Below are 11,745 nucleotides of genomic sequence, written 5' to 3'. Positions count from 1 at the left end.
CTTCGAAAAGCTCGACTTCGGCTCCTCGGCCGGCAATCCGTAACAGGTTTTGCGAGCGGCCAGCGGCTGTTCGCTTCCAGCTTCAGCCGTGCTGAGTTGAAAGCGTCCAGGGCCTGGCAGCTCCTCCTTTGTGAGGGGGGAGGGGAAGGGAGCTCCGCTCCGCGCCAGATTCCACTCCGGGTTTGGCAGCTTGCCGCGGCGCTGGGTAAAATGGCAGTGCTGAGCCTCGTGTCGGAGTGAGCAGGACTCGGCGGACGAGAGTCGGAAGCCGCCGCCACTGGGCTCGCCTCGGTCTCGCCTCTCGGCCCGGCTCCGCGCAAGGGGCTCCGTCCGGCGTCTCCTCGCCCGCTGTGCCCCCCTTCCCTTTCTCCTCTCCCCCACCGGGAGCCCCGTCCTGCTCCCCTCCCCCTTTCCTCCTCCTCCTCCTCCTCCTCCTCTCCCCTTTCTTCGCCGGCTGCAACTGAGCGAGGAGGCACCGCGGGGCCAGGCCCCTCGCACCCGCGTCCAGCCCGCCGGAGCTCGCCGCGCCGGGGGAGGAATGAGACCCCGTTGTCCCGCGGAGCCCGCCGCCGCTTGAGCGGAGAGGACGAGGAGGAGGAGGAGGAGGAGAAGAGCGGTGAGGCCTTGTGCCGGCCGGCCGGCCAGGCGGGGAGTAGGTCGGGCGGGGGGGGGCTGGCTGGCTGGGGAGGGGGGATCATGGCCGCTCAGGTGGCCCCCGCCGCCGCCGCCGCCAGCAGCTTGGGTGCCCCAGCTCCGTCCGAGCTGAAGAAAGCGGAGGCGCAGCAGCGGGATTGTTCATCGGAGGAGGCGGGGGGCGAGGCGGCGGAGCGCGGCGGCGAGAAGCAGTCGGAAAGTGAAGGTCCCCCGGGAAAGGAACTGCAGGACGGGGCCGAGAGCAATGGCGGGGGCGCCGGGGCCGAGCCCGACCTGAAGAGCCCCAACGGGAACCCGGGCCCTAGGCCCGTCGCCACCCTGAACAATAACCTCCCGGAGCCGCCCGGTAGTGGTAGCGGCGGCGGCGGCGGTAGCAACAGCAGCGACGGGGTGGGGACGCCGCCGCAGCAGCAGCAGCAGCAGCAACCGCCGCCCCCGACTCATCCGGCCGCCTTACCCCCGCCAGCCTACGGGTTCGGGCAACCCTACGGTCGAGGCGCCCAGGCGGCTGCGGCCGTCGTCGCGGCCGCTGCTTTCCACCAACATGGCGGACAACAAAGCCCTGGCATGGCAGCGCTGCAGAGCGGGGGCCTGGAGCAGCCGTACTCGGGGCCCGTGGGGCCCCCCCAGGGGCCGCCCCCTCCCCAGAACTCGCATGGCGTCGGCAGCGCGGAGCACGGCTTCCCCAACCACCAGTACAACAACTACTACCCCGCCGCCGGGCGCAGCGCCGGCGCCTACCCGCCTACCCCTCAGGCCTACGCCCTGAGCTCCCCCCGGGGAAACGCTCAAAGCCCCGCTCAAGCCGGGGCGAAACCGCCGGCGTCGGTTTTCCAGCAACAGCGGTTCGGGGCCATGGGGCCCTCGGCCGGCGGCCCAGGAGGCGGCAGCGTTGGGGGCCCTACCCAGCAACCCACGTCGACCCCCACCCTCAACCAGCTGCTCACTTCCCCTAGCTCGACCAGGGGCTATCAAGGGTACCCCGGGGCCGATTACGGGAGCGGCCCCCAGGACGGCGGAGCGACGACCAAGGCCCCGGCCGCACCGGACATTGCTTCTCAGTACAGTGGGGGCACCGGCCAGGGCTGGGCGGCAGCCGGCCCGGGAAGCCAACAAAGGAGCCACCACGCGCCCATGAGCCCCGGGAGCAGCAGCGCCGCCGGGGGACAGTCGCTCGCCAGGAGCCAACAGGTAAACTCGGGCGCGGGGGGGAAGGGGGTGCCGGGGCGCCCCTGCGCCGTCGGCCGGGGGGGGCGGCGGCTGGAGATGGCCGAGAGCGAAAGCAGGAGGGGAGCCTGCCGCTCTGCGGGGCTGGGGGCCGCTTCCGTGGGTCCGGGCTCGTCTGGGTTTTCCCAGGCCCACATCGCTAGCGAGCTGCCATTGTCTGCCTCTCTTTCCTCTGTCTCTAAAATGGCTGCCTCTCTGCCTTCCCTTCCTCCCTTCTCCAGCCTTAGTGGCAGGTCTTTCTGAGGGGACCCTTCCGTTCGGTTGTTCCCCTTCCTTGCTGCGAGCCTGTCGGGGGGTCCTGGGGGTGGGGGGAGGCGAGGCTGGCCGCCGCCACCTCTGGGGAGGGAGGGGTGGGGTGGCAAAAAATAGCTCCCTGTTGCTGCCTTGGGAAAAAAGAGGGTGTGCGGAGCGGCTTGGGGCTGGCGGAGTCCGTGGGGCTCTGCTCTCCGCCGTCTCCCTCTTCCCCCCTTGGGGTGGGTCGTCCTGAGCGGCCAGCGAGGTGCCAGGGGGTAAGAAGAGGGCAAGGGACCTCCTTGGACACTCTTCTCTTGTCCAGGCTGGCCGGAGCCATTTTCTGGATAACCGTTTTCGATCGCCAGGTGCCTTCAGCTTTTGCCTGGCAGTGCTGGTAAACAGTTCAGTGATTGGAGTAGTAAGTGCAGATTGCTTTGGTTTGGGATTTGAATTATGGAGGTAAAATCCTTCTGTCAAAGCCAGGAGACAGTTGGTCTTAGGTTGACATCCTATCTGTGATCTGATTGGCTCCCCATCTCCTGCTCTTGGCCATTTATAATTGCCTCTGATGTAATGGTACAACAATCCTGATGAGCTCATAAACTTTTACACTCTGCTTTTCCTACCAGCCATAATCCAGCGCATCCCTGCCACTTTTGACTTTTTAATTTTTAATTTTTATTATTATTATTCGGATTCCACAGCTGAAATTGGCTGTGACCTTGAGGAGGTTCAGCAGGAGCAGATCCACAGACCCGGCTGCCCTAGATGCATTGTGCCTGAAACAAAAGAGGCAGAGGTGCATTTTTGTGCTAACAGGAATTTATTTTGCTGGTTAAGCCTGAAGTCGATTCTGTGGACACAATACTGTGTGCGGTGTGATTTTCCTCCTGTCAAACAAATTCATTTATTTCGTTTCTGTGACTCCTGGAGAATAAGTGATTCTTTTCAAGTTTGATACAGCTCCTGTTTCCAACAGGACCTGACCTTTTTCATCTTGAATCACTAACTGGCTGCACAAACAGAAATACAATAATTAGAATTCATTATTTTCAAAATTGATATTGTTTAAACAGTCCATTTTATTCTACAAGGTAAAAAAATAAAATTATTTTCTTGAAAGAGAAAGTTGAATCTCTGCTTTATATAGGGACATTTAATAAAAGCGTGTTATGTGTAATAACAGAAATTGAGGGAATGATAGTTCAGTTTACCTTATAACCGCAATTTGTAGTTTTATTTTTAAAATGTAGGTAATATACACTTACGTATTATGTTCATTTGGTATTTGGTATATGTTAGTCTATTAAAAGGTAAATAAATATATTTCATTTATCTGCTGAGTTCTTACTACTTTAGATCTTTCACCAGTTTTGTAATACTTTTAATTTGGTTGTTTTTGCATTAGGAGCAAAAAGAGATTAACATTAACTTCTTAAACTTTATTTCTTAAAAATGCATGTAAATTATTATTAAAAATTCTCTACTTAAATACACATTTTATGCAATGTTGCCAGCATACCTGCTGCTGTAGTATAATAATCTGTTTAAATGGGTTTACAATTATAGGAAGATGGTAGACAAACAAGAGGAGAATAGGACAAATAAAAAGAAGCTGACTGTTCCCCTAATTCCTCTGAGGTAGAACTGTAATGTTGTTTTTTTTCAAAATTTGATTCAACTTAGAGCAGATTGTAACAATTCTGTGTATTTAGGTGCACAGATTTCTTAGAGCTGCTAATACGCTGAAAATCAGGTATGCTCATCAGAGAGCTATAATTGGTCTTGGTAACCTGAAATACCTGGGTAATGTATGTTTGCATTACACTTCACACTTGTAAAGATGCTCACCATACAGCAGGTGTTAACTTAAAAATCGAAGATGCTTTCCATATTGGTTCGCATATGTTTTTGCTGCAAAAACCGATCACTCTTTAGCATTTTTGCATTTCATTAATAAGCGGAGACTAATTATCTTATTGAAAAGTTTTATGACAATTAGGAGTAAGTGTATGCAAATTATACTAGGTTATATATATATGAGAATACCTCCTTTAGGGATAATGCAACTCCATAAAATACTACATTATTTATTTTTCACATTTCTCTATTGGCCATTTCTAAGAGGGACATACTTAAGGTGATATGTAAATAAAAATGATTTTTGAATCATTTTTTTAACGAAACAGGAGGAGGGATTGGAATATGCTTCAGACCACACATTCCCCCATTCCTTCAAGATTTGAAAAATATAGATGAGAGTAACATTTTTAAAGTTATATTTAATTGTAAGGCTTAACTTTTATTTATCTTACATAGTCCTAGGTCGAAGTGATAAATGACTGGGATGTTTAGAAAGGAATGCTAGTCAAAAAAGAAGAAATGAAATAGATTAATTCCTGTTTTCAAATAGCATAGCATTGCATAATTTGTTTGGTTCCTATTGTTAGATCTGATCTAGAGACTTAGAAGAATGTCTAATTAACTTGGCAATACTTGTGGTTACTCATTAGTTTATCTGTCTTATGCTAAAAAAACCAAGATCACTACCTTTATATGCAGTTATTATAGAACAGGGGTGTCAAACTGCCGGCCCATGGGCCGGACGCATCACAAGGAAACCACGCCCACCCCATTGCCAGCAATTTGACATGTCTGCTATAGAAGCATTACACAGTTTATTGACCGTTGTATGGTCACTCTAAAAACACAATACAAAAAAATTAATTCACAAACATGTTAATAAGGTTCTCTGGTTTTGGCTTAACATGTTGTGTGTATTTAACAATTGTGATGTATAATTTGTGGTTGATAGTTTAGCAGAATTCACGAATCCAATCTGGTGACTAGTAGGTCTGTTTTTCACATTTATCTGTAAAGAGCTTGGTTCTTGATTTAGTAAAAGTAGCAATTGTGATTTATAACCTGGTGAATGGCTTAGGCCAGGGGTCTTCAGACCTGGCCCTTTTATGACTTGTGGACTTCAACTCCCAGAATTCCTCAGCCAAGCACGCTGGCTGAAGAATTCTGGGAGTTGAAGTCCACAAGTCATAAAAGGGCCAAGTTTGAAGACCCCTCGCTTAGGCTTTAGTTTATTCTCAGAACATGATGGCTCAGTGCAGTGTCTGAACCTAGTCTATGAATGCTTACCTACTCTTACATGCAGAATTGATATCACACACCCTGATATTTCTTGATTGGAAGTATCAACATCAGCAACTATAGCAGATCTTTGGCCCTGACGTACAGGGCCAAATTTAGAATCCAGAAATTTAGAGTTCTTGATCAATTCTAGTATAGTTTTCACTGCAATTGTAGGGCATCTAGAAAAAACAATATCAGAATGACTAATACACACAGTTCTGTAGTAGGTCATATCTCATAACTTTTTAAATAGCATTTCATAAACAATGTAGAAAACTGGCTGCTATTTAGAATTTATTTAAAATGGTGCTTTAATAAAACATGCATTTTAGACTCAATACTTGCTCTGTATTATTAGTGTTGAGGCTAAAGTTAATAAGAGAAATATGGAAATGTTTAAAAGTGAATCAAATGAAATTGGTACTATGTGCCTATTACTAATAAGCACTGATGCTTTAGAATAAGAAATTATGTCTGAAATGATAATAGGATTTTACTGAGTTTTTTATTTTCATTAAATTGGTATTTGGTTACATAGGCTGCAAGAAGGGTAGTAACTTTGGTAGAACTTTTGTGTTTAAAGTTAGAAGATTCTCAATTGGTTGGTCTGCATTTATAGGTATTTGGCTTTTGACTAATAAACAATCTAAAAAAATCAAATAACCACATACCCTGTTTTCCCAAAAGTAAGGCCTACCATGAAAATAAGCCCTAGTTTGATTTTTGGGGGTGGGCCTAATATAAGCCCTACCCCAAAAATAAGCCCTAGTTTTGAGGCGAGGCACACCTAAAAATCAAGCTAGGGTGGGGGTGCGGAGCTGCCCCATGTGCCCCGCACCCACTCACCTTGCAGCCAGGCCTCTCCTTGCTGGCCCACTTCTTCTGTGGCGTCTTCTGCAGCCAGGCCCGCATTTCTCAGTACAGGCCTTTTTGGAAGGCCACTGGAGCTGAGAACCGAGCTATGGATTGAATCCATAGCTCAGTACTCGGCTGCACCTGACTGCAAAATGCAGTCCAGAATGGTTCTCCTTTGATCAGAAGAAGTGGGCTGGTTAGGCGGGGCTGCCAGCTAGACGGGGCTGTTGGTGCCAGAGTTGAGTATAAAAGACACCCCCTGAAAATAAGACCCGGTGCCTCTTTTAAAAAACCCGGTCTTATTTTTGGGGAAACACAGGTATTTATAGATCATAGTCTCATTTGGGTACTATTAGGCCTTATGATTCAAAGCCATGTGATCAAAATGTTACTGTGTTTCATTGGAAACATGGTTTGCTTAATTTTAGGAATAATTTTATACGCTACATATCTTTACAAAGACTGAAGAGGGTAAACTGTGGTGCAAGCGCTGGTGACTCCTTGCTGCTTTTGAGAAAATTTCAGGTTGGTGTCTGGAAAAACCTCAGATCAGAATTGCACCTGTGTTGAAATATTGTTGGGGATTATCTTGAAAGCTGTGTATGGCTTGCATTTGGACTTCCTGAATGAACATTGTGCCCTGCGCACGCCTGCCAATATCCACTCATTGAGATCATTTGAGGAAGTTTGCTGTGACTTGAGAACAAACCTTCTCTATTGCTAGCTCAGTTCTTTGGAATGCCCGCTTTGCTGAGTTAAAAGGAGCTGACCTCTTTGTTGGCTTTTTAAAAAGCATGAAAACACACCATCTAAACAAGTTTGTAATTACTGATATTCTTTTAAGTATTGCTTTAAATTGTTTTTAATATCTTAGATTTTAATTTTGATTTTAAATGGAAATTGCCAAGAGACCTTGGTGTATTTACTAAATATCTGGGTCAGGAAAATTATATGAGATTCTGAATGCTAGAACAAGGCTTTTAGAAACCTCATATCATTGAAATCTTGTTGATTAAAATATACAAACTGAACACAGGGCTATATACGGACCCCAAAAATCTGGTATGTAATATTCTGTGACCTTTAAAAGCTGGCAGCCTGATTTAGTTTTTACTGTGCCAAAATAGGTGACTAAGGAGTAATAATTTATATTTAACTTTCCCTTAATTTTGAAAATGAAATAATTTTAGTTTTTGTCCTAACTCCATCCACTTTATTAAGTGTGTCCCTTTCTGAACATGCCTGGAAAGTGTTGGATATTCCTGCCATAGACCATTCCTCTTATATAGGAAAAGGTCTTTACTAATAGTATGTTGAAAAAATATGCTTGTAGAATTTCCATGGGTGGTAGGTGACTTTGATTCTGTACAGTGCTAGAGACAAATTACCAGTACAGAAGAAGACAATCTAACTGTGTCTATAACTATGTGAAAATAATGTAAATTTGGAAAGTTGCATTAAATGCATACTTCATTCACATATAACCTTCTAATTTTCATTGACATTCTTATACTCAGTTCTAGATTCAAGGCATTGTATGATTAATTTTGACGTAGACTAATATATGAAATTAGCTAATGTGATTTTTAAATTTTAAACAAATGGGTAACTCATTTTTTCAGTCAAAAGCTGCAATTTTCATAATTTGCTGGTGCTGTGTTGTGGATGGGGCTGAAAAAAACCATGGCTGTAGCCAGACCAAAAGTATTTTTTGAGTAGCCTATTTTCCTATAGCTAAAGCTAGGGAGAGAACATTTGTCAGAGATGTGAACTGACCTCTTACATTGATGTTTTCCCCACATGTTTAGCATTCTATGTGAACCAAGTCACTGTGGTTGAACAGGTTCAGTTAAAGCCGATTGGCTTAGTGATATGTATGGATCCGGGCAGCATTTTGTTTTAGTTTTTAATGTAATTCAAGTTATTATGCAGAGAAATGGAAATATACATTACAAATGAAATCATGATTTGAACAAATGCCATTTTATAGACATGTATTTCAGAACTGGAAAAAACCGCTATTTGACATTGATTTATATGAGCTGTATTATTGTCATATCTGAATTCTCAGATAAAAGTTTGAGCAGTTGTGCTTCACTTCAAACTGCTGTGCCATGAAGGTAGGAACCAGTTTAGGGAGCTCAGTACTTGAATGATAGACTGGAATCTTAAGCCATGGAAACAGTTCTTATCTGTGGTTAGAAAAGTACAGTTTGGCATGATTTCTAATCATCACAGTGATTATTCTGAGTTCATTAGAAAAATTGAAAACCATTTCTTCCAAATTGATTTAAAAGATTGTAGAAATTGGCATTCATGCAGGAATATTTTTCTTTAAAAAGATAGGACTGCTTTTTAAATTTCCTTTTTGTTCCATGTTCTATGTTCATGTTAAACCAGGGGCGTCAAACTCGCAAAGTCATGTGATGTGTTGCGACATCGTGACTTTTTTTGCCATTGCTGGCAATGGGGTGGGCGTGGTTTCGCTGTGATGCATCCGGCCCGTGGGCCGGCAGTTTGACACCCCTGTGTTATACCTTCCTTATATATGGAGTTTTTCTTGCTGTGAAGACAAGATGCTCCTATGTGGGAGTTCGTAAGGAAATGTGGAAGCTTTATGTTGCTTCTCCTGGAATTAAATCTTAAAAATAACATGCTATATATTAAAACATAGTCTATATGCATTGTCTTCCACATGCTGATTTTTTTTTCCACTAGTGCAGGCTGTTCTCTTCCGTGTGTTAATTTATATAGAAAGTCTTATCATAATATTATGTCAAGGCTCTTGATTGAGTTATGTACCGAGGAGCCAATGGGACTATTGCTTTATGAACCATTTCTGGTCTGACTCTCCTGCCAATTTTCTAAGCTAATCAGTCTCCACTGTCATTTCATCTTTCTTTTTTTTTTAAGCTTAATGTCAATGGTAATGTTATAATAGTTCATTCACAAATTATGACTTGTGCTGAGAGATCTCCCTGGCATCAGAAGTCCTTACATTTGTTGGAGAAAAGAAGAAATCCCTTTTTGTATTTTTAAACCAGTTGAATTCAAATTACAACATGAGGTTTCTTTTACTTGTAGAGCGCAGCAACCTTAAGGACTTGAAGTTGTCATGTTTCACAGTTGCCTGCCCATCAGAAACGAGGCATTTTGCAAAATAATTTAATAATTGTAAACATAAAGAATAAGGAAGGAGTATACTAATTTTAGTTACCCCTACAGATTAATATTTTTGCTTTTGCAGGAACAGAACCTTTACCCATTCTTTTTTCATAATTCTTTATATTTGGTTGAAAGTTCAGAAGTGTTACCTGCATTCAGATATTCAATATGTTGCAGAAAATAGCCATTGTGGCAATTAATTAGGAAACTGATGCTGAATTTTGTGATCTCAACAAATGCCTTGAGAAAATGTCATTGTCTTTTTTATCAACCATTAGATGATGCATATGTTATCCCGTAAAAACTGAATTATATACTATCAGATTTAACTATAATTTGTCTTTATTCATGATTCAAGCCAGAATCTGTTGTCACTGGTGCAGGCAAGAAAACCTTAAAAAGAGGAAGAAAGTCCGTGACATTGTTTTCAACCCTATCTGGGATTAAGCAGGAGAAAATACAACGTGTACTGGATTAATACTTTACTCAAGATTTGTGTTAGAATTAGAATAGAAACAGAGTGTCACTTATTTTCAAAACAAGAAATTCATATCAAACCTTTAAGATAAGATTGTTGCATACCGACACGTGGAGGAAACCACTTTATAAAACACTCATCTATTTGCAAGATGAATAAGTAGCATTTCCTGGTGGGTGTAAGGGAGTTTTCTATAAACTTGAAGATAATTTTTTTTAAAGTCACAAAGTTTTTTTTTTTTTTTTTGAAAGGATAAAAGATATGCTTCTAGGCTCTATCCCCACCAAATAAATTGCACTGGTTTTAAACTTCATTATGATTTGTGGGAATGAAATGAACTCTTATATGGTTAGTTTTTAAAACTTATTATAACAGCAAGTTCAAGAATAGACTGTTGCCACATTCAGTCTGATCTGTATCCCCATGTTCATGTTTGAATTCTGAAAGGTGCAGTTACAGCAGACATGTCAAACACAAGGCCCGGGGGCCGGATGTGGCCCGCGAAGTGGTTTCATGTGGCCCGCGAAGCCATCCTGGAAACAGTGAGGGAACAGCCCCCGCTGCCCTGGTCCTGGCTGGCCGGGAGCCAATGTACAATTTTGTGGTGGTCATCTTGGCACTTGCCCCAGTGGGCCATGCCTTGGCACTTGCCCCGGTCCAACCCCCTTCTGCCAGAGACCCTCAGACCTCTCACTCCTGCCCAGGCCCCCACAGGCACCCTTGACGTGAATGATGTAGAACTGGCCACGCCCACCCAGTAGGCCACACCCACTCTGGCCGTACCCACTCGGCCCCCCCCAGGGCAACCACAATACTGATGCGGCCCTCAGTGAAATTGAGTTTGACACCCCTGAGTTACAGGTAGTCCTCAGTGTAAGATCACAATTGAGCCCAACATTTCTGTTGCTAAATGCGACAGTTAAGTGAGTTTTGTTCCATTTTACGACCTTTCTCGATACAGTTGTTAAGTGCGTTTTACTGCAGTTTTAAAGTTAATAACACGGTTAATTGAATCTGGCTTTCCCACTGACTTTGCTTGTTAGAAGATTGCAAAAGGTGATCACATGATCCTCAGACACTGCAACCATCATAAATATGAGTCAGTTGCCAGGTATCAGAATTTTGATCAGGTGACCATGGTACTGCAGTGGTCATAAGTATGAAACACGGTCATAAGTCACCTTTTTCAGTGCCATTGTAACTTTGAACGGTCATAAAACAAACTGCTCTAAGTTGAGGACTATCTGTATTTAAGACTCTTTTATAGATTCACCAGTTTGAATGAGATTCTAGGCATTTTGCAGATAGGTATGTATTTAACATATGTGGTGTATTCCACTAAATACGCTGTTAAGTTTTGATCAGTGATGATCTTGGGCTAAATGCTGATGTTACATGTTTTGGGAGGTATTTAAATTTTATCTTTCTGTTTTTGCTTTCTGACCCAATACCGCCCAATCACTATTTTATTCCACTTTTCTGTATTAATTATAAGAAAATGTGATTGTCGATTTCCACACTGACTCAATCTGTATTAGAAACTCATTAATGATAATTGGCTTTTCCCAGGAAGAGTGAAAAAACTCAGGTTTATTTTTATATAATAGATTGGTCAAAGATATATGTAAACCTATTGCCTTTACTTAAAAGATGTTTCCTGTCTTCTAGTGCAATTCACAAAAATGTCATGTAAATAAGAACCTGTCAAATTGTAATTAAAAATAGAAAAGCAGCAGTAAGCAGCAATAGAAACCAATAATATATAACTTCAGAAGAACCAGTACTGCCATATTGTCCTAGCTATTTAACTAACATGAGAAAAATAACTTCCTAAATAAAATGATTATTAGTTAGAGCAGGGGTTCCCAACTCCCGGTCTGTGGACCAGTACCGGGCCACGGCATGCCAGCAACCAGGCCACACAAACCCATCCTCAGGATGCAGATAGTATTCAAAACCACACCCCTCAGATCCGCGGAAAAAAACTC

The 11,745-nt window shown here is 43.9% G+C and overlaps 1 protein-coding gene across 2 annotated transcripts in view; it reads left to right on the top strand.

The window, feature by feature from the left end:
- Positions 1 to 696: 696 nt before the first annotated feature.
- ARID1A (AT-rich interaction domain 1A) overlaps positions 697 to 11,745 on the top strand; it is a 98,568-nt gene continuing 87,519 nt past the window's right edge. For both annotated transcript variants that reach the window (XM_015818724.1, XM_015818723.1), the window contains exon 1: positions 697 to 1,845. In XM_015818724.1, coding sequence (XP_015674210.1) covers positions 697 to 1,845 — 1,149 coding nt within the window. The remainder of the gene's footprint in view (positions 1,846 to 11,745) is intronic.

This window comes from Protobothrops mucrosquamatus, unplaced genomic scaffold, assembly GCF_001527695.2.
Source record: "Protobothrops mucrosquamatus isolate PMUCROS unplaced genomic scaffold, P.Mucros_1.0 scaffold781, whole genome shotgun sequence".
NCBI classification, from domain to species: Eukaryota; Metazoa; Chordata; class Lepidosauria; order Squamata; family Viperidae; genus Protobothrops; species Protobothrops mucrosquamatus.
This window is presented reverse-complemented; position numbering and strand designations above follow the sequence as displayed.